This window comes from Panthera leo, chromosome A2 (assembly GCF_018350215.1).
Source record: "Panthera leo isolate Ple1 chromosome A2, P.leo_Ple1_pat1.1, whole genome shotgun sequence".
NCBI lineage: Eukaryota > Metazoa > Chordata > Mammalia > Carnivora > Felidae > Panthera > Panthera leo.
The window spans coordinates 111979059-112003713 of NC_056680.1; the positions used below are offsets into that span (position 1 = coordinate 111979059).

The 24655-nt window shown below is 37.1% G+C and overlaps 1 protein-coding gene across 1 annotated transcript in view; it reads left to right on the forward strand.

The window, feature by feature from the left end:
• The window catches only part of ABCB5 (ATP binding cassette subfamily B member 5), a 127317-nt gene that overhangs the window by 95545 nt on the left and 7117 nt on the right, over positions 1-24655 (forward strand). Inside the window, exons 22-26 of the mRNA XM_042927597.1 lie at positions 1843-1943; positions 2816-2956; positions 14975-15131; positions 17800-17997; positions 22612-22818. Coding sequence (XP_042783531.1) covers positions 1843-1943; positions 2816-2956; positions 14975-15131; positions 17800-17997; positions 22612-22818 — 804 coding nt within the window. The remainder of the gene's footprint in view (positions 1-1842; positions 1944-2815; positions 2957-14974; positions 15132-17799; positions 17998-22611; positions 22819-24655) is intronic.

Here is a 24655-nt window from a genome sequence, read left to right on the forward strand (position 1 = left end):
CCCCAGGTCTTTAAGCTATTCTTCTCATGATATAGTTTCAAAGAGCTTTATCACTTGGGTGAACATCCTCTGATTATAGAAATGATTTTAATACCAGTTATGGTCTATATCACAGTGACTATCACCATTGGCACACTATAAATAGCATGAATATTCATGAATAGGGATGCCAAGCACATGACTCATCAAAATTCGGCTTGTGTGACCCTTGGACCTTTCTACCTTTCTTGACTTAGATGAGGACACTTGGAATGTCTGGGCAGTAGAGACTGAATTATTTAGCATATATTTGCCTCAGAGACAGTGAAAAGTTGTTTGGCCCTCCCTGTGGTGAAAATTATCACAAATTCCAAAATTAATGGGGCCCTAATTGATTGTATTTTACTCATCTTAATTTTTATGTCATGAGCTTTAATTGTATATGTATCCTTAATTTTTCCTTTTCATATTATTAGAATAACTTCAGACTACACAATCAGTAACTCTAATCAAACAAACAGTCTGTGTCTTCCTCAGTAGCTTTTAATCTATTTACCAAATACCAAATAAAGCACATTGGTCCTTCTTCAGTTGCATATGTAGATTTGGACAAATCATCAAATGTTTTACTTTTCAGACTTAAAGATTTTTTTGTTCATTTTTTTTCCTCAAGGTTTTAGCCCTTTCACCTATTTTTCTTGCATACTACATAGTATTTTACAAATGGAGGTTTCTTTGAGTTTACTTTGAAATTAATGAGAATTTAGAACAACTCAAAGTCAAAATTGAGAGCAGAATCTGGATGTCCTGCCCACCTCCAGAAATCTGATTCTCTCCTGTAACCCAAGCTATTCTTTAAATAACACTGGGCGTCCATCCAGGTCTTCCTCTGTCCCTCAATCCACTCTGCCATTCTAGAAACAATGTGAAAGCAGGAAGTTTCTCTTTCAAGTCAACATGTGTTCTCATGTCCAACAAGCTATTCTAAGCCAAAAGTCTCTTCCATTTTGGATCCCATGTGATTAAAAGAAGGAATCTTCTTTTCAAAAATTATATAAATATGGAAAATCATTAATTATATATGAATTAAATATCTTTTTAAGTTCACAAACATCAAAATGAGAAATGGCTGTATCTTATGCAGCATTTAATAGTCATACCCATATTACTTTACTGCAGTGTTTCTGAGTTTTTTGGGGGGTTGCTATTCGCATTTCTGTGCTAGAGTCAGACAATTTCTCAAATAATTACAAGTAAGTATTTGATTCTTTTTACTGTCTTCTTGAATTATCTCATAATTCCTTTGCACAATTGCAAATGACATAATGCTAATGTTTGATCTCTCTGACTATGGAACCAGTTTTAAAAAATTGTTTTTAACATTTATTATTTCTGAGAGAGAGACAGAAACACAGAGACAGAGTGTGAGCAGGGGAGGGGCAAAGAGAGAAGGAGACACAGGCTCCAGGTTCTGAGCTATCAGCACAGAGCTCGATGCATGGCCCAAACCCACGAACTGCGAGATCATGACCTGAGCCAAAGTCAGACGCTTAACCGACTAGGCCACACAGGCACCCTTGGAACCAGTTTAAATAGAAATTCAGTGAAGACCTGAAGGGGACTGAATTTAGATCAGCCAACTAAATCTTTTTAAAAATTTTCCTTGAGCCTGTTATCCTAAAATGTTATTTTCCTGTAATGTTTTTGGGAAAGAAAAAAAGAAGCTAAGAAAACTTGTCAGGAAAACTTAATTGACTTAATGCTTTATTTAATATGCCCCCAGTATAAGTGACTGGAATTCACAGACAGAGAAGTTAACCATTACTAATTTTATTTCTCTATCTTATTGTCCTATTTTATAAGGTAGCAACTGAAGCTGTGGGAAATATTCGGACTATAGTGTCATTAACAAGAGAAAAAGCCTTTGAGCGAACATACGAGGAGATGCTTCAGACACAACACAGGTGATTGTAGATTCATACTGAGTCCATTCACTAACTATAGTTGTCCCTGTGAAGGCAGCCTTCCTGGATGACTGCAGTGATTTGCCTACCAATTCATTTGCTCTGGAATCTTTCCTAATAATGGCATATCAGAATTTCTCATATGACTTCATCAAGAGGAGAACTGAGAACAAGCACAAGTAGAAAATTTTAGGTCCTCCCACACTGCTATGAACTATGCACATTTTTATTATTTTCCTGAAACAAAATTGAGGAAATAACATATTCAACAAAGAAAATAAGATTGCTCAGCCCTTTATACTGAATCTCCAAAACAGTTCATATTTGAAAATGAATGTATACATAACAAATGTGATCACTCCTTTTAATCTTAAACTAGTCCTCCTTATCACATTTACTTAATGATACTATTTGTATTACTTTATCAGAGAGATAGCTTTGTACTATTTTATTTTACACTCATGCTTGTGATTGATACCACCTTTTAATTTCCACTATTTATTGTGCTAGTGAAAGATTACAATAGAAAATATTTCTAAATGCTTCAAAACCAAATCTCTTCAAGTCTCATTAGCTGTTCATTCACAGACTTGTCCTCTCATTTGAAAGTATACAGAGGCAACTGTTACAATGAGCTATAGAGTGTATAGCTATAGAGAGAATCATTATGTTTTCTGTTTTCTCTATAATAATTATTATTTAAAAAAACTCACTTTCTCTCTCATTCTTAGAAAAATGTATAACATGGCTTAATGATATATAACATGGCCTTAAATAATATGGCTAATCTTCTGTATTCATTACTCTACATTTATTTAAATTACCTTGCTATACCTCATGTCCCATTATTTAGTAAATTTTATGCTTTTCAGAAATACTTTGAAGAAAGCACAGATCGTTGGAAGCTGTTATGCATTCAGCCATGCTTTTGTATATTTTGCCTATGCAGTGGGGTTTCGATTTGGAGTCTATTTAATTCAAGCTGGACGAATGACCCCAGAGGGCATGTTCATGTAAGTTGTGGAAATATTTAAACCCTGTAAATGGGTTATGTACTTAAATTAGCCAGAAAGATGCCTAGTTTATAGTGCATTCTCATCTAAATCACATGGTGGGAAAGACATGCTGGGAAAATTTTTAAATGTTTTTTGTTACTTAATATCTCTAAGTGCAGTCTACCTGGTAAAATACTGATACTGATATAGTACAGGCAGTCTAAGTTAAACACCCAAATAAATTTCTCCCTACTTCAGTTTACTGAATGTGGGAATGTAGGGGTAAAATATGCCTTCTTGTCATCCATTCCTTTGAGAATTTGTAAGCCTTCATGGAACTCCCAGGATGGAGATGGCATTATCAAATGTGATGTAAAGGTTGAGTTCTTTGCTAAGCAAATTGCTCCAGAAGAAATACACATAAATATTTCCCTTTAGAAAAATCACATTTGGAATTAATCATGGCATCCCATTGAGGCTGCCTCTTCCCAAAGCACTTGTTGGAGCTTCCATTTTGAATTCTGTTCACACAGTTTTGAGTTGCTTTACTTTCTAGGAACACCTAACTTCAACCTCTGAAATCAGAAAAATTAATTTTGAATGTTAATTCTGAACTTCTTAAGACTCTGTAAAATAACAGAACATTGCTAAGTTGTATCATAAATGCCACTGCTAGGGGCACCTGGGTGCCTCAGTCAGTTGAGTGTCAACCTGATTTCGGTGCAGGTCATGATCCCAAGGTCATGGGATCAAGTCCTGCATCGGGCTCCATGCTGAGCATGGGGCCTGCTGAAGATTCTCTCTCTCTCTCTCTCTCTCTCTCTCTCTCTCTCTCTTCCTCTGCCCCTCTCCCCTGCTTCCATACTCTCTCTCTCTCTCTCTGTCTCTCTAAAAAGAAAAAATAAAATAAAATTTTAAAAAGCAGCCAGAGTGAAAAAGCTTCCCTGAATACAGAGTATTCAGTAGTGATCCAGGAAGGATAAAACCTCAGAAGAGAGCTAAAATATAGCTGTAGTAATAACTACTCTAGATCGACCTTAGCAAAGCTTAAAAACCTACAACTGATAAAGCTGCTCCACAATAAACCTAATGGCTGCCAAAACAAATTCAGTGTTCTTTAAAGAGGGACAGCAGTATGCAGACACTTACCAATATAATATTTATAACATCCACTTTGCAACACAAATTACTATAGACATTCACAGCAAAGGGAAAATGTGATCCATAAATAGAAAAAAAAACAGTTACAAAAATAGATCTATTAATGACAGAGATGATGAAATTAGGGGGCAAGCACATTAAATAAGTTACTATAAAAATGTTCAAGGATATAAAGGAAAACATAAATATAGTAAGAAAAAAATGGAGGAAAAAAAGGAACTACAAAGAAAGGAAAAATAAATGTCACTGCTAAATATTTAGAGCTAGAGAAATCTATACAATATTTGACTCCAAATGTAATGTTATGTTTTTTTACAAGCCTCCCAAAATATACACATCAAAGTAAGGATCAGCCTCTTTAGAACACTGACTTGGGAGATGACACCTATACAAAACATGCTGCCATTTGGCAAAATATGTTGGGAACTCCTCTTTGGGATTCACCTCCCAAGACTCAGGCACATTCTTTTGAATTCCTCAGTGATGGCACATATTTGTATTTTGAGAATATATTCAATATGAGGAGATGACAAAAAATCATTTAAAGCCAAATAATTTCAGAATAAGTTACAATATTTGGTTTCCATTCATATGATTGTGTATGTATTTATTTATCAAATATTAACTGAGTTCCCAGGAAGCTTTTTTGCTTGGCACTCAGAAGAAAATAGTCCACAGTTCATCAACCCAGTATTCCTGAATCTTACCTGACTATAAGTCCACTTAGCAGTTTCCTGGAAGCAGATCTCCTGGTAAAATGGAATATCTATATTTAAAATTTCAATAGAAAGTGTAGGCTCCTTGTTCTGTGTTTTCCTACACTTTAAAACAGTGTACAGTATTGCCTGTATAAACATATAAACCACAGTATAACATTTAGTATTGGGCTTCATTCTGATTACACAGACTAATTTACTTAGATTAACAAGAAGCTAAATGTAGAATCACTTACAGTAATTTATTCAGCTTGCCAGCCTGTTAAATTAGCATTTTTCCCTTGGTTCTAATGTGATACAAGCAATCACAAGCTTAAAAGTTGGTTGTATTCCAGAAGTTTGTTTGCAAGCCAAGTGTTTGAACATATTTTCTTTGTTTTGCTCTGAACTTTCTGCAGCCATCTTTAAATTCACAGGGTCTCATTTCTTCAGGGTTACTGGTCCTTAGTATTAGTAGAGACAAGCCAGTTAAGTATATCCATACTAATGTAGGATGTCTGATGGTTTTACCAATTCTCACAGAAGAAATGTAATATTTGAAAAACATTGTGACCCTAATTGATTTCCAGTGGGTTTACCTGAAGGTACTATAACAAAGCAGTCAAGGGAGAACTACCTCATCTTTCCATCACCAAACTCACCACTACCATGTGGTCCACCATGCCAGCCATCTCCATGGAAGAAATAACTGTCCCTGCTTATGATGAGTTTCTGCAATCATGTCTTCACACTAGTTTTTCTGTCACTACTATTTTTTTGTTTTTGCTTTATAATCATCTGTCTTGAGAAAAAGAAATCTCTCTCATGACCCTAAGTTCCCTTCTACCTACTTCTAGTGACTCTCTGGTCTCCTTTGCAGCAAAACAAATTCCAAAGAGTTGCCTATTTTTGTTCTCTACACCTTCTCATCTCCAATATCTTTTAAATTCATTCCAGTCAAGCCTTGGTTCCCACCATGCCACTAGAAAGATTTATCAAAGTTACCACTGACCCCCATCTCACCCACCCAGACAGTCATCCAGTGGTCATTCTCCCATCTACCTAATTTGACCCCCTCAGCAGCATTTGACACTCTCCTTCCTGAAACATTTTCTTCTCTAGGCTTTTCTCCTTTTTCACTGACCCTTCCTCCTCTGCTCCTTGATTGGCTCCTATTTTTCTGCCAGGCCTCCTCATGTTGGCGGGCTTTAGAGCTCTCAGCATTCTTCATCTACACACTCTCATTACTGATTTCATCCAGTCTGATAGTATCACTTGTGTCCTGAGGACTCCCTTCTGTTTATTTCCAGCTCCCTGAACACCACATGCTTATCCAGCTATCTGTTGGACATCCCACTTAGATGTCTAATAATATCTTATTATGTCTAAAACAGAACTCTAGGTTTTTTCTTCTCAAGGGTTCTCTTCCCCAAGATTTCCCTATGTTAAGTAAATAGCACCACCATTGCATTTGCTCAGCCCAAATATTGGGGTCATATTTGTTGCTTCTCTCGCTTTTACCTACCACATATGGCAGCAAGTCCTGAGAGCTCTAACTCCAAAATACTCCTCACCATCTCTGCCCATGTCACCCTCATCCTTACCTCCTAACCTCGTGACTGGTTCACTCCAACAACCTGCTCACTAATGTCCCTGTGTTTATTCTTGCTTCCCTGTAATCCATTATTGGCACAGTAGCTAGGCTTATCTTTTAAAACACAAATCTAATTCCATCAATTTATTGAAATATTGTAATGACTTCCCATTGAAATTTAAATAAGGCCAAATTCCTTACTTTAACCCCAAAGCCCTACAGATCAGGCCTCTGACTTCTTGTCTAAACTTAATCACCATTCTTTTTTGTGAACTGTCAGCCCCATACTTGCCTTTTTTTTTTTCATGAAAATTCAAAAGTATTCTGGTTTAATTTTAAATTCAAATAACTGAACACTAACTATATCACACATCCACAACCATAAATACAGTTAGAAGATGTCCCTGCATTAATTTGCCAAAGTTTTTTTTTTTTTAATGTCTTTTTCTCTTTTCAAATTTTTATTTAAATTCTAATTAGTTAACATACAGTGCAATATTGGCTTCAGGAGTAGAATTCAGTGATTCATCACTTACATACAACCCAGCCTTATCATAACAAGTGCCCTCCTTTGGGGCACTTGGGTAGCTCAGTCGGTTAAGCGTCCGACTTCAGCTCAGGTCATGATCTAGCGGTCCGTGAGTTCGAGCCACACGTTGGGATCTGTGCTGACGGCTTGGAGTCTGGAGCCTATTTCAGATTCTGTGTCTCCCTCTCTCTGTGACCCTCCCCCATTCATGCTCTGTCTCTGTCTCAAAAATAAATAAACGTAAAAAAAAAAAAAAAAAAAACCACAAGTGCCTTCCATCCATCTAGCCCATTATCCATCTAGCCCATCCCCCACCTCCCTACTGCGATCAACCCTCAGTTTGTTCTTTAAGAATTCTTAAGAATCTTTAAGATTCTCTTGTGGTTTCTTTCCCTCTCTCTTTTTTCTTTTTTCTCCCCCCCCCCATATGTTCATCTGTTTTGTTTCTCAAATTCCACATATGAATGAAATCATATGGTATTTGTCTTTCTCTGATTGACTTATTTTGCTTAGCATAATATACTCCAGCTCCATCCACATCGTTGCAAATGGCACACACTTGCCATTTCTGCCCCTAGAACTCCCATCTCAGTGTCTGTACTTGGTTTTCCCTCTTCCTGAAATGTTCATTCTCCAGGTCTTTGCCAGGCTGCCTCTTTGTCACCACCCTGCCCTCTGCTGGTAAGTCCACTCCCTGGAGAGACTTTTGTTAAGTAGTCTCTTTACCCATCCGCCTTATCACTCTATATCCCATTACCATGTTTTATTTAGTGATAGCACTTATCACTACATGAATTGATCTTTTCTGTTGCTGTATTGAGTGCACAGACTGTAAGCTCTGTGGGGCAGGGCTTAGCCTGTTTTGGTCATTAATATTTCCCTAGAGCCAAAAACAAGAGCTTGGCATGTCGTAGGCATGCAGTAAATATTTATTGAATAAATAAATGAATCAAAAATAAAGAGGGGGTGCCTGGGTGGTTCAGTCAGTTAAGGGTCCAACTTCAGCTCAGGTCATGATCTCGTGGTTCATGGGTTCGAGCCCTGCGTTGGGCTCTGTGCTGACAGCTCAGAGCCTGGAGCCTGCTTCAGATTCTGTGTCTCCTTTATGCTCTGCCCCTCCCCCACTCATGCTCTGTCTCTCCCTCTCTCTCTCAAAAATAAATAAACATTAAAAAAAATAAAAATAAAAAAATAAAGAGGAAAATTTGGATTGGTGAATAATTAGGCAGTCCAGGTTTTCCTGGAAATGTGCTTCCAGAGTCAATATATTACTCCTGTTTTTCACAGATTTTTCTATTTTTCTTCCCTTCTACATTGATACATCTAATACCAGCTGCTTTGGCAGAAGGACTGGGTCTAAGTCAAGGACAACCTTTTATATAAAAATAGGATGGTTGTAATTGGGAGTCCACTTCTTTACTGAGATTTGTTTAGGTTAAAAATAAGCAAAGAATTTTCTTAGCTGAAGAATGATGCAGCCTCAAAATCATATTAAATATAGTCATGCCTGCAATTGACATCATTCTGTTTCATACAATAATCACTATAACAGCAAATCTTGACTGAGTCCTTACTCAATATTAGTGATTTGTCATATATTAACTGCTTAATCCTCTCAACTACTATGTGCAGTATGATTCCCAGTTTACAGATGGGGAACATTAAGCCTCAAGACAACAGTTAGCTAACATGCCCAAAATCACAATTCAAGATGCCACAGGCTTTACTTAGCAGACATTTTTTATTGTTATTGTCATTATGATCATTATTATTACTAATTCTGTAGGAAAAGTTCATAGAATCTCCTATAAACTTTTTTTTTTATTCTTCTTTAGTTTTCCAACATGTGAATATCCAGAGCTGGGCTGTTTCCTAACGTAAATGGAACAAGTAACTTGCTTAATGTTATTTTACGACTCTGAAATAGAGGGGAATCAAAAGGCTCCAATACAAAAACTCCTCCTACTACTAACCTATCACACTTCCTGAATCTCTTTTCATTAAATTCATTAAAAACGGTCATTTCTGGAACCATGGAGACATTTTTAGCTGTCAGAACTTATGTTGGACTATTAATATAAGGGCAGTGGTTAATGAACAGTATCGAATTGGTATTCCTCTCTTCCTGAGGAAAGGAAGAAATAGGGAGCTATCTGAGCTAGGGTCACTGGTATCATTTTTCATTTCAGTTTCATTCAACCAGACTACAGGCAAAGTAGGGATACCCATACTTTTATACTATGGACAAAGGAGAGCATCTGGGAAATATGGATACCGGTCTATGCAAAATGTGAATAGATGAGATTTGCCATCAACACCAAAGTCTCCAGCCTTCTTAAAGACCCATTGTGGCCCCCAACTACCATGAATATGTGACAAGTGTCCTTTAGACACACTGAATTATACCTGGCCTAGTAGACTCTATGCCTTTCAGAATCTAGGGTGACAGACAGCTTTCTATCTAATCAACTAACTGAATGGAAGAAGTTTACAAAGAAAACTTCCTCCTCCTAGAACCTCCTTAGGTGAAAAGAACTTTGTGTGTTCTGTAATCAGTGGTTTCCTAGCTCACCAGTCAAGAAGCTGGTTAAAAATGCAGATACCCGCATCTCCCCTCACAAACTTAACCCAGAGATTTGTAGATTTGATATAGGGCCAGGAAACTACATTTTAGGAAACATCCCAGATTATTCTGAGGCACAGAAGTTGAGGACCACACTTTAAGAAATACGAGCATAGGGACTAAATCCCAGGCTGCTCTCCTTACCTGCTTAAAACCATGGGGTTTTCTATTGGCCACTACCAGAAACTTTTCTAGAATTGTATAAAAATTAGTGAAGTCATATTTTAGTTTATTGTTTAAAAAATAAAGATATGTTATTCAGCCAATAAATGTGAATGTATCTTCATGATTTATAGCTACAGGAATGGGTGAGCTGTCTCTGTCAGAAATGACAGTGAGCCCTTTAAAGGAAAATGGATAATTGTTAACAGCAAAATCCTTTTGATGTGCTCATAATATTAGTCTATCAGCAAGGCTACTATAAGCGTTAGCTTTTTCCTCTTAAAAGAAGGCAACATACAATTCTTATGGTAGAAGCTGTCTTCCTCCATCTCGGTTACTGTAAACGTTTCTCTGAGATAAGCATTTTTAAAAAGGTGAGAGCATTTTCATTCTGCTGCCTTGTAGCACTGTGTAGGCATTTGGAAAATCTCTTGTTTAGGTTTTCACACACATATGTGTAGTAAAATTCTCCCCTTCTGCCTGTTAACCATGGCAACACTTTCAATTTACTTCACTATAAATGTGCACATTTTGAGAAATACAAAATAAGTTTATTTTCTCCTGTCTGACTTTCCATTAGCACCTTTAGGTTTGTTTCTAGCTGACTTGCCCTTTGCAATATAGCTCAGAAACTTTTAGTGTCCAGCAGAGGGTTTCTGTAACTTTCCATACCTTCACTTCAGAACTTCCCTCTATATCTGTTTCCTCCTTCTTTGCTCTACATATTAGCAGGAAGCAGATGGGCATGGTAACTTTAAGTACAGTGATAATAAAAACCACAGCTTTGAAAACTTGCTGAGAAGCAGAGCCAGGTATTTTTTGTGTTGTGGCCTAATCCTCCAAAAGGCCAAATAAAGTTTTTGACAAGTAATCCTTTGAACTTTGAATATTAAATGTGACTATTGGCCAAAAGAGCAACATAGATGGGTTTTCAATGAATATTAGTAGTTAGTTGATATCTTGAAATACTAAGGGATAGAAGGAAGCAAGCCAGGCCTCCACCACCATCTTTACTCAGGTAGACCAAATAGCCATGGAAGAACTGTGTGTGTCATCATTATAATTGGGTAGGAGAGCAGCCTTAATTAACCAAAACAAGGAAAACAGGAAAGTCTTCTTTCAGTGTTATTGCTGTGGCAGCCACCCAACTTGTACCAGGCTCCTCCCCAGGGATTATCCAGAAGAGAAGAAGACAAGATAAGGAGAGTAGATAGAGGGATCAACCACTGAAGGTATCTAAAGGAGACAAATCAAGGCAGGTTTGATATCTAGGACCCTCTGGAGATTCTGAAATGGGATACAAGTGGTAACGAGCCCCAATATGCAGGGAGAGACAGTTCGGGCCAGCTTTCCACTGGAACGAACACCAGGTAAGGGAAAGTACAGTGAATAAGGAGGTTCCAGTCCCAGCCCTACAGTTTTATAACTAAGTGATCCTGGACAAATTGTTTAATTTCTCTGAGCGAGAGTCTCCTCATTTGTTAAGAAGTGATAAGGGTTCCTGCCCTATTTATCTCCTAGGTGATGAAGTGGTAACAAGTATATGAAAACATTTTCTAAAACCCAGAGTGCCAAATGAATATAAGTTGTGTATTTTTCTATCTCCCATGTGTTGAAGAAGGGATTTAGGGTCAGAAGAAAAGGATCTTTGGAGTGTTATATGGATGTTAGGGGAAAAGAGTTATGAGTGTGGGTATAATGATAATGGCCACATCTGTGAGGAAAAATACTCTGCTTTCCAGTAAAAAAGAAGAAACTTACTGAGCGAGGACTTTAGAAGTTGTGCTGGTGTGCTAATGTATCTCTATAGAAGTGTGAGAGCTGATTTTCAACAGAAAGTGTCCCATTAACTTTCAATTCTGTGAGAGGAAAAATAATGATTTAAACATTTGTTGAGCACTTCACTAAGCATCTTATATTATTAATGTATTTAATTCTCACAACAATGCTGTAAGATGTAGCTAGCCCTATTATCTCCTGTTTGCCAATAAGGAAACAGAAGCACAGAGAACATGCCCAAGGTCACAGCTAATAAATAAACAGTAGAGTTTGGATGCAGTCCTGCTGGTCTGACTTCAGAGCCCAGGCTCTGAACCTCCTAGTATACTTCCTATTAGAGTAAGTCACCAAAGGTATACAAACTGGGTATGGAAGCAAGATTAAGGGGAAACAGATTAGAGCTAGTAACTATGCAGGGTATTCCTATTTGGATCAGTTGTGTTAAAATTAGGATTAATCATTTCTATACTTTTTTGTGTTATTCCTAGACAAAGGATCTTTGTAAAATTCCAATTTGATTTCAGCAGCCATGATGGGCAAGGGGATTTCCCCACTGTTTGGACATGCTTAAAAGAATCATTATAGTGAGGATGTAGTGTCACTGGTCCCATGAACCCAGGAGAACCCATAAAACTAAGGAAGCAGAAGCCCAGCCCCTGAAAATCCTTCCCAGACCTCTTCCTGCTCAATATTCTTCTCACTCAACCCTAGCCAACCCAGAGAGTTGCAATAAATTGTGCAAAAAGTTGTGCAATAAATACATTTTGAGTAGAGTTGAACTGCAGGTTAGTTCATTCTAGCTAATTGGGCCATAGTCAGCTAAGGCATGTTCTGTGGCAGACCAGCATTGGCCTATCTTTATACAGAACCCACCTGGGGAAAAAATAGATGAATGTCCCTGACTCACCCTGATTGATGGTAAGAGTTCCATCACCACAAAATTAGGTTCCTCTGTATAATCCTCATTAACATCAACCCCTATCTGGAGTTATCCTCCCCTCAATTAAGAAAGACAGCATCAGGGCTTTTAGCTGGTACTCTCCCTCCCTTTTCGACTGAAATTTTCCTTCCTCTACTGTGCATCCCTCAGGTCGTATATCTCTCACAGATAAAAGTTCTGAATGGAATGCCCTTCTCCCCATCTCAGTAACTTCCATTTTAAGAGGGATGTAACAAAGACATTGCCCTGTTTATATTTATCCCTAATGCTTAAACTGACTTTTTTGGTGGAAATTTTAGGACAGGTAGATATTTTGCCATGTCTGAAATATTTTTCTGTATTGTTCTGAGAAGCCTCTATCTCTTTGGGATTAGAATCCAGGTCTCCTAACTCAATCCAATGATCTTTCCATCTCACCTGCTGACTATTGCATCAGATTAAGACTTAAGTCTGACTCAGTCAGATTTTTCCTTGCATTAAAAAAACAAAAACAAGGTGCAGCTCTCCCTTGAGCCATCCCACTCTCACAGAGCGTATTTTCACTTTAATAAATGTTCCTGCTTCTACCACGCATCCACTGTGTCTGGTCCGACCTTGAATTCTTTCTTGCAATGAGACCCAGAGTTGCCAGGAACATCCTTGGAACAGGCTGGGTGGAGGCCTCAGGGCCCAGGTCTCCCCACTCCACCCTGTAACACCTTTTTGGTGAGCCAGCCAGGAGGAGGTCAGGGTGTGTTGAGCAACCCTCTTCATTGGAGTCAACTCTCTCCCTGAAGACACTGGAAAATTTCACCTCATCCCCAAAGACACCCCTTAGGGATGTATTTTGAGACAGTGGGATCAGCTCCCATTAGAAAGTCTAAATGTGGGGGAGGTTGAGTGGTGGTTGAGTTGGTTAAATGTCAGATTCTTGTTGATTTCAGATCAGGTTGTGATTTCACAGTTCATAGGAATGGCCTCTGAGTCGGGCTCCACGCTGATGGTGCGGAGCCTGCTTAGGATTCTCTCTCTCCCTATCGCTCTCTGCCCCTCCCCCACTCACACACACAGGCATTTTCTCTCTCTCTCTCTCTCTCTCTCAAAATTAAAAAAACAAAAAACAAAAAACAAAAACAAAAACTCTGATGGGTTACCTAAACTCAGTAATCACTTCTGATATTTAGTGAGTATTTTGAATGGCATTTTGAGCTTTAAACAATTTCTGTAAACATTAGTACTAAAAATGCCTTGACATCACAGAACAATAAGCATCCAAGTAAACTGGTTGTTTTTATATTTTATACTGTGCTTGACCTTTCAAAGGCAACAAGATTCAGGATCTGAGTTCTAGGTCACTGAAGAAAGTTCATCAACATCCACCAGAGAAATTCACAAGGAGATCAGAACATGTTTACCTTGCTATGATCCAGCATAGCAAATAAGCAAGTGGGTCCCGTGATGTCCTTTTACTTACCAGTGAGGGGAGAGGGGTAGGGGGATGGGCAAAAGAAGTGGAAGGTGATTATGAGATACACCCTTCTAGTTATAATATAAATGAGTCACAGAGATGTAAAGTACAGCATAAGGAATAAAGTCAATAACATAATAACTTTATATGGTGACAGATAACATACTGATCATTTTATAATGTATATAAATGTTGAATCACTATGCTGTACACCTAACTAATGTAACATATAATAATATGTTAACTACCCTTCAATAATAAATAAATAAATAAATAAATAAAGCCACTAGAACTTGTCCAGTCTTAGCTGAATTATACCTTTAGTTCTGCTATGGAGATACGTTATTTTTTATTATAGTAAAATGTTTTCATGGCTAAAATGAACATAGAAAAATATTTAACCATGGCCACATGATATGCCACATATCTGTGAGTATTCTGTATGCTTCCAGACATCATTTTCATACTTGCTATTTTATAATTAAAACAGATCATAATCTGTATAGCATACCTAAAAGATCAAAGCTCTTCATCCAGGTTTGCTAAGGTATATTTTAGTCCTATTTTGTTTTGAGGACCTTAAAAAGTGCAGTCTCCATTCTTTGCTCTCTTTAAACCATGTAGTACTTCAGGCAGATAACCAATCATCTGACATCAATTATCTGTTCTAACTACATTATATGCAAAAAAAGAAAAAAAAAGGGAAAAAAACATTCATATCTACTGTGTAAATTCAGATCTCATTACTGCAGACTCATTCTTCCCATTGTCAGTTGAATTCTCTGTCACATCTCCAAGCAAGTAAGCCTTGTATCAAAGTGACTAGAAAGTTTTATATTTACTTGTTAGGGCCTTTGATCTTGGTCTCTAATAGGAAGAGAAATTTTTAAGATTACCTGAGCTCCAAAGGTTATTTTGATGTACAACGCTACAGATGATCACTGTCTGGTAGAAAATTATAAAAGACATATCATGGTTGGGGCTCTAGCATTAGTGGTATTGTCTGGACCAAAAGGTTATATTCCTGTGCCTAATTTTTCCTTTATTTTTTAGAGTCCTATTGTTTGAAAATGGACCTCAGATTCAAATGTTTTATCTTTTGACAGAGTTTTTACTGCAATTGCATATGGAGCTATGGCCATTGGAGAAACACTTGTTTTGGTACCTGAATATTCAAGAGCCAAATCTGGGGCTGCACATCTGTTTGCTTTGTTGGAAAAGAAACCAACTATAGACAGCTATAGTCAAGAAGGGAAAACACCAGTAAGCACAACTATGATTTTAAATATCTACATTATTAATTATCTGTATGCATGCTCTCTAGAGACTTAAATGAAGGCATTATGTGATAACTTTTCAAAAGATAGTGCTATAAAGAATTAAAAACTTGTATAAAGTAACTGTTATAGCTACAAAGGGAAAAAGGGGGTTTTGTCTTAAGCAAATTTTTACCTCTGCTACTGAAACCTCTACATATTTTATATTGAAAAATACATACTTCTGGTTTATTTGCTTGATGCCTTGAGAATGTTCTTGAACAAAGAATTAACATATATTTAATTTTATTTAGACAACAGAAGCTTTAGTCTTGGATGAAGATTTGCAGTAGAGTTAATTCGTTTTTTTCTCTGATAATATATACAAAGTGAACAATGCCTCCTGGTTCAGACCCCATATTTTATAGTTTACATATGCAAACAGAAGAGGGAAATAAAGGAAGTATATTTATTAAATTCATATATACACAGACACACATATTTAGCCACAAACTTTAAAAGACCATGAATATTAAAAGAGAAATAATAGTGAGATTATATAATTTCAAAACAAGCCTCTTAATAGTATCTTATATATTAAATACATATCATATATTTATATAATTCAACTTTAAGATTTTTCTAGACATTTTAATTTTTTTAACATTTATTTTTGAGAGAGGGAGTGAGCACGACTAGGGGAGGCGCAGAGAGAGAGGGGGACACAGAATCTGAAGCAGGCTCCAGGCTTTGAGCTGTCAGCACTGAGTCCGACGTGGGGCTCGAACCCACAGTGAGATCCTGACCTGAGCTGAAGTTGGACGCTTAACTGACTGAGCCACCCACGCACCCCCTAGACATTTTAAATTTAAAAGTAAGAATAGCCATTAGGTATATACTTAAGAGAAATTTTTCATTTAAAAATATTTCCCACTCGAATTTTAACAGTCGATTTTACATATGATAGCTTAAAATAGTACATTACTACTAAAGCTACATAATTATTAAAAGGGATGCCAATGCCAGTCATTAGTTAAAGAAATAAAAAGATCTTGAAATTCTCAAAATAGAATGCTCAACGATGCATCACAGTCAAAATAAGATTTCATACTTGTCTTTTGGAAAGTAAAGGTTGTAGAAAACTTCTTTTTAATTTTAGGATTTAGATGGATAATAACATTGTTACTCATTTCTTTCAGAACCTTACAGTAGAGGATTTGAGTATCTCACTGATAAATGTCTTCCTAGAACTACATTACATGGCATGGAATATGGAAACGTTTCTAATAAAGACTGTAAAATTAATTTACTTAATCTTCATTTTATTTAATATACAGATACTTCTAAATTTCACTCACTGTGCTTTTAAAAATTAAAGCCTACTAAAACAAAACTGGCAAATGTCAGAAATTATTGAAGCTGGGAGACAGTTCATTACATTATTCTCTCTACTTTTTCAGTTGTTTGAAATTTTCCATAATAAAGTGTTTAAAATAGTAAGAATAAATTTTAAAATGTATTAAAGTCTAGAAGTGTAGAATATCTCTATGCCTTTCCCAAAGGCACAGAACATACACAAAATAATACACTCTTCATTATTCTCAATTTCTGGGTTTATTTTGTCAAACATTATTGCATAAACAATATTCATTTTGGGGCAAAACAGAAAGCACTGAATAAGCTAAAAATAAGCTATTACTACTACTGCACTTAACTTTTTGCCATATCTCCTAACAGTTCTTTGACAATAGAATATCATTTTCAAACATTTTTTGATGCCCCTGTCCTCCACCTACCTCTGCCTTCTACCTGTATGCTGCACTCAGAATATGCTGAGCATGACTATTAAACCTATTTAAAATGTAATTGATTTAGGGCAAACATAAAGTTCAAAAAGAACCTAGATTCTATGAACCAAATATATAAAGGGAAAGTTAATCATTTAGTGATAGTTCTGGAAAGTCTTTTATAAACATCCCTGGTATATAGAAGTATTGTTTACAAATTATCAACCCCTAAAATATCAAAGCATACAGAGAAAAATAAATAAGCTTTTAGGCATCACTGTCAAATAATAACCAGTCAAAAACAAAAACCCAATTCAAAGTATAATGTATATTAACTGTAAAACATGGTCCAACTTACAAAAATAACATTTGTACATATAGTTTATGAGGATCCCAGCTATTATGAATTAAGTGATAAAGGTCTGTAAAACACAAACTAAATTTATGTATATATAAATATATAAATATATACATATATATAAATATAAATATATGTGTATATATATACATATATACATACATATATATACATATATGTATATATATATATGTATGTATATATGTATATATTATGTATACATATGTAATTATTTTGTCAAACAGCAAATCTGCAGATTAGACTATGTCTAGGTAGTGAAGCCAGAGGAAACCAGTGCTTTTTAAGAAGCTGGTGAAGTCCGGTAATGAAGACAAGAAGTACAGATATAAAGATCCATACAAAAGTGAAAGAAACAATCATGCAGTCAGTAGCTCTTCAATAGGAATACCATTTAAAATAAAATGATGTAGAAACATGCATAATTTTCAGAAAACACTCGGCCAGTGTGCTATAATGTGTTACAATCTTTTTAAGTCATCATTCTAAACCCTGCTAACTTTCTTTTCCAGGATACATGTGAAGGGAATATAGAGTTTCGAGAGGTCTCTTTTTCCTATCCATGTCGCCAGGATGTTCTCATCCTTTGTGGCTTATCCCTAAGTATTGAGAAAGGAAAGACAGTAGCATTTGTTGGAAGCAGTGGCTGTGGAAAAAGCACTTCTGTCCACCTTCTGCAGAGATTTTATGACCCTATGAAAGGACAAGTGGTAAGACTGATTTTAAATACAGCTTATTTCGTTTTTGGTGGTGCTATTCTTAAACATTCCCTTGGGCTTAATCATCCTTACTGGTTTGAATAGGGCAAACAGGACAGTAGTTTAAAAAAAAAAAAAATCTCTCCCTTAACTAATCAGACAAGCAAGCCAGTAACAAAAATGATGGATAAGACTTTGAGGCTAAATAGAAAATATAAAGACTCAAAGATTCTTCTGTCATGATAGTGGCAGAAATTTTGATCTTAAACTGAAGATGATACAAATGGAAAGATATTCCACGCTCATGGATTGGAAGAACACGTATTGTTAAAATGTCTACACTACCTGGAACAATCTACAAATTTTTTTTCATTTTTTTTAATGTTTATTTTATTTTTTGGGAGACAGTAAGACAGAGCACAAGCAGGGGAGAGGCAGAGAGAAAAGGAGACACAAAATGTGAAGCAGGCTCCAGGCCCCAAGCTGTCAGCACAGAGCCCAACATGGGGCTCGAACCCACAAAGCATGGAACTATGACCTGGGCCAAAGTTGGACGCTTAACCAGTTGAGCCACCCAGGAACTCCACAATCTACAGATTTAATTCAGTCCCTATCAAAATACCAACAGCATTTTTCACAGAACTAGAACAAACAATTCTAAAATTTTTATGGAACCACAAAAGACCCTGAATAGCCAAAACAATCTTGAAAAAGAAAAGCAAAGCTGGAGACATCACAATTCCAGACTTCAAGTTATATTACAAAGCTGTAGTAATCAAAACAGTATGGTACTGGCACAAAAACAGACACATTGCCCAATGGAACATAATACAGAGTACGGAAATAAAGCCACACTTATACAGTCAATTTTTGATGAAGGAGGCAAGAATATATAATAGGGTAAAGACAGTCTTTTCAATTACTAGTGCTAGGAAAACTGGACAGTTACATGTAAAAGGATGAAATTGGACTACTTTCTAACATCATACACAAAACAACTTAAAATAGATTAAAGACATACACATGAGACCTGAAACCTAGCAGTCCTAGAAGAGAACACAGGCAGTAATTTCTCTGACATTGGCTATAGCAACATTTTTCTAAGTAGGTCTCCTAAGGTAAAGGAAACAAAAGCAAAAATAAGCTATTGGGACTATATCAAAATAACCTTTTTCATAGTGAAGGGAAACATCAACAAAACAAAAAAGAAATCTACTAAGTGAGAGAAGATACTTTCAAATGATATATCTGATAAAGGGTTAATATTCAAAATGTAGAAAGAAACTCTACAATTCAACACCAAAAAAAAAAAAAAATCAATTTAAAAATGGGCAGAGGACCTAAAGAGATATTTTCCCAAAGAAGACATACAGATGGCCAGCAGACACATGGACAGATGCTCAGCATCACTAATCATTAGGGAAATGCAAATCAAAACCACAATGAGATATTACCTTATATCTGTCAGAATGACCTGAATCAAAAAGACAAGAATTAGGGGTGCCTGGGTGGCTCAGTCAGCTGAGCGTCCGACTTCAGCTCAGGTCATGATTTCATGGTTCATGAATTCAGGTCCTGTGTTGGGCTCTCTTCTGTCAGTGCAGAGCCCACTTTGCATCCTCTGTCCCTGTCCCCCTCTTGCTGTCTCCCGCTCATTCTCTCTCTCTCTCTCTCTCTCTCTCTCTCTCTCAAAAATAAATAAACATTTAAAAAAAGAGAATAAATAACAAATGTTGGCAAGGATGTGGAGAAAAATGAACCCTCATGACCTATTGGTAGGGATTTAAATTGATATAGCAGCTGTGGAAAACAGTAGGGAGGTTCCTCAAAAAATTATATATACAAATACCATATGGTCCAATAATTCCATTACTGAAATTTACCCAAAGAAAATGAAAACACTGATTCAAAAAATATATGCACCCCTATGTTTATTGCTGCATTATTTACAGCACCAAGATATGGAAGCAACCCAAGTGTCTACTGATAGACAAATGTATAAGGAATATGTATGTGATATATATATATAATGGAATATATGTATATGGAAGATATATATATGTGATGGAATATTACTGAACCATAAAAAAGGATGAGGTCTTGCCATTTGTGACAACATGGATGGACCTAAAAGATAATATGCTAAATGAAATAAGTCAGACTGTAAAAGATAAATACATATGTGGAATATGTGGAATCTAAAAAACAAAACAAATGAATAAACAAAATAAAGCAGAATTAGACTTATAAATACAGAGGAACAAACTGGTGGTAGCCAGAGGGAAAGGGGGGATGGGAAGAATGCATAAAGGGGGGAGTGGGAGATGCTTCCAGTTGTAGAATGAGTAAGTCATAAGAATAAGGGGCACAGCATAGGGAATATGGCCAGAAATACTGCAGTAGCCTTGAATGGTGACAGATGGTAGTAACACTTGTGGTGAGCATAGCATAATGTATGAGAAGTTAAATCACTATGCTGTACACCTGAAACTAATACTCAAAAAAATTTTTTAAAAGTCTATTCGGCTCAGGTCACAATCTCACTGTTTGTGCGTTTCTGCCCCGTGTCTGCGCTAACAGTGCAAAGCCTGAAAGCCTGCTTGGGATTCTCTCTCTCTCCCTCTCTCTCTGCCCCTCTCCATCTCTCTCTCTCTCTCTCTCTCTCTCTCTCTCTCTCTCTCTCTCTCTCTCTCAAAATAAATAAATAAACATTAAAAATGAAAATTAAAAAATTAAAAGTTTACAAATTAGAAATTTTTAAAAAAGAAAACAGGAATTTTGATCTTACAAGGCATAGAATTCTTTTAGAATACAGGTGTTGGAGGAGGGGTCTAATATCCATACCTGGGCTCTTTTTATACCATTCTGGTTTAAAACAGAGATAAGTTTCCTCTGCCAGCTGATTCAGGCTTCCTGCTATTCCCACCGGCCTTTTCTACCGCCCACCTCTCAAAACTTTATGCATGGTTAGGGCTTATCTGAATCAGTTCCATTAAGTCCTGCATCCTGTTTTCAAAAAAATGCAACCTCTTCATCCTTAGCATTCCAGTGACTTATTGTCACTAGTGCCTTTCTTACTCTCCACATTTTCAGGTTTTCAATTATCCTTTCCCAGCAACACAACAACCACCACATCCACCCCCCATCCCCCGCCACACACACACACACACACACACACACACACACAGACTTCCTGTTCTGCCTCCTCTTCTAATCCCCAAAAGTCAAAGAATGTCATATTAGTCCTCATTCTCCTCCAATTTACAGGGTTGGGTTTTTTTTTCCCATCACAGATTCTTAATGACTATTTGCAAAATAAAATGGTCCAGAATGGCTCCCTATTACCAGTGATAACAATGAGTTAACAGTGAGTCCCACAATAGGTAACAGTCATCTATTTGCACATAGCATAGCACACCCTCTCCTTTAAACCCTCCAATGATTTCCTCCTGCAGTTTGTATAAAATGGAGTCCATCCCATGATCTGGCCCCTCCCTCTCTCACTAAACTCCCCTATCACTCCCCACCTCATTGTATACTATGTGTCAGTCTCACTGGCTTCTTAGTGTTCTTTAAACTCACTTAGTGGGGCACCTGGGTGGCTCAGTTGGCTGAGCATCCAACTTCAGCTCAGGCCATGATCTCACAGTTTGTGGGTTTGAGCCCTGCATTGGGCTCTGTGCTGACGACTTAGAGCCTGGAGCCTGCTTCAGATTCTGTGTCTCCCTCTCTCTCTGCCCCTCCTGCACTCACGCTCTGTCTCTCTCTGTCTCAAAAATAAATAAACATTAAAAAAAAAAAATTAAACTCACGGCCTTTGTTCTCGCTGTTCCCCTGCTTGGAATTTTCTTGCTTTAACCTCTTTGTGGACTCCTTCTTATCACTCATGTCTCAATCTAAATGCTACTTCCCTAGGTAAGCCTTCTTAGATTACTCTGTAGAAAATAATGCATCCACCCACCTGCTTCCCACACTGTCCCCACATCCTCAGTCAGTCCCTATCCCATTATTCAGTTTTCATGACACTTTCTTTTTCTGAGTTGATTATTTGTTAGTATGTTTATTGTCTGTCTGTCTCCACTAGAATGTAAGCTGCAGGAGGGCAAGAGCTTTGTCTTGCTTACCACTATTTCCCTGGCACTTGAAGAGTCCACATCAGCTAGTAGATATGCTTATCAAATGTCGGTTGAGTGTTATTATATGTTCATGTGAATAAGTACGGCTATGTACAAAATGACATACACCTACATGAAGACTACTGTATAGGTCCCTACCTTCTCTCTCTGGGCTTTAATAAAGTGGGGTCCTATTACAGTGGAGGTTGCTCGTTTTCCATCAGACTTCAGCACAGAGCACCAGCCTTGACTCTAGACTCCAGGCAAGTCTCTAGAATATGTGGCCATTCACAGCAATGTCAAATAAGTTTAGGAGCTGGCATTTTAGGCAGTTACACTATGCTTCTATACCGCATATGATTTATGATCCGTCCTTGGGTAGCATTTTACTGTGAAATACCTTGAATTCCTATTTTTCTTGTTATAATTTGTACTTGTCTGAATACAGTGAACTGCAACAGAATACAGTTGTTGGATCTTCACATGCCACTCTCCATTCTGCTTTTGGCAGCTATTTGATGGTGTGGATGCAAAGGAACTGAGTGTACAGTGGCTCCGTTCCCAGATAGCCATCGTGTCTCAAGAGCCCGTACTCTTCGACCGTAGCATTGCTGAGAACATTGCCTATGGTGATAACAGCCGTGTTGTGCCACTCGATGAAATAAAAGAAGTAGCAAATGCAGCAAATATCCACTCTTTCATTGAGGGTCTCCCTGCGGTAAGAAAAATATCTGAAATCTTGAATTACAAAACTGCCAAGTAAGCCTAAGTGGTTGTCTTTATGTGCTCCTTGAATTATACAATTTATTTATTGCCAGTATCTAATCAAGTTATGCATAAAAAGTGAAGACTGAGATTTTTCTGTGACCAATTTTTCCAAGACCAAACTGTATTAATATTCACCGAATTCGTTTTCTTATTTTGATTGCTTACCTTCTATCCATACACACTCTACTTAGGTCTACACCACCATCATCCCCCCACTCTGATTACGTAGCATCTTAATCTGTCTTCCTGCTTCCAGTCTGCCGCATCATAATTCTTCTTCCTCATAGTACCTAGGGGGACCCTTTAAAAACATAAATCAGATTCTGTCCCTTCCTGCTTAAAACTTCCTAATGGCATCCCTTTGCACTTAGAATAAAGTCCAAATTTCTTACGTAGCTGGCAAGGCCTTCTGTGACGTGGTCCTGCTCACCTCTCCATCTCCTTCCAAGTGTTCATTCTGCTCCAGGCACACTGTCCTCTTTTCTGTCTCAGAAGCACACCAAGTTTTTCCCTACCTCAGGACATTTGTACTTGCTGTAACCTCCCTTCCTCTGGCTCTTTGCAGAGCTATCTCCTTAACTTTCAAGCTCTCTGAAATGCCATCTTTGCAGAGACTCTCCCTGGCCACCTTATGAAAAGTGTCCCCACCACTCCCATCACATACCATATAGTCTTCAGGGTGCTTATCACAATCTAAAGTTACCCTGAGGGATTATAGATTTATTTTAGTGTCCTCTTTCCCCACTAGAATGTTAAGTCCTTGCCTGCCATTTTTGTCACTTCTCTGAAATGACAAACACAATGTCACTTCTCTGTGACAGCTGACACAGGAAAGTTAAAATCTTGGCTAACTATAGAGAGAGCTTTAGTATGGCAAGCATTAATACAAATCCAGAAGCCATGAATAGAAATGAGTAATTGTAACTTAAAGTGCTTATAATATCTGAATGTTTATACCTGCATACATGCTTACAAAAACAAAATTAAATTAAAATATACATACCTACTTTTAACTAGAAACAAACTTCTACAACGTTATTTTCTAGCTCACCTTAAAAGGGAATGCCTAAGTTGAATAAACATTAAACAATCTAGTATCCTGTTCTTTGGGGGAGGGTAATGGTCACCATACTCTCTGAGGATGAGGAAAAGTAGATCTTCCCTCACCATCTCCTGTCCACACTAAATGGTGCCTATAACTAGAAAGGGGCCATAAATAATACAATTTCTCCTGCTCCAGTAAGATTCTACAGTACTAACTATAATGAAAGGATTGATATATTTTTATAAATATTGTGACCCTATGAGTATCTTTCCATGGTAATTCTCCTTTTTAACCAAGGCATTCGCTGTATTGTCAATTTGTGGTCAGATTGTTATCCCCATAATCCTGATAGGTTTGTTTCTTTAATTTATGTGTGGTAAAATGTTAACCATTTGATATTTATACCATTTGACTTTTATTCTTAAACTGTTTATTATCTTTCATTATTTTTGTTGTGTTAGTTCCCACATTTACCCAAAACTACATATTTCAGAGATTCAGCGCGCTAACTTTTTACAGTAAAAAACTTTGAGAACCAAGATGATATTATTTCCTAAAAGAAAGAATAACTAGTTTCTCACTGTTTTTGGTTTTTTTTTATGTTTATTTATTTGTTTTGAGAGAGAGAGAGAATGCAAGCAGCGGACAGAGGGAGAGGAAGAGAGAGAATTCCAAGCAGGCTCTGCACTGTCAGTGTGGAGCCCAACACAGGACACAATTCCATGAACATGAGATCATGACC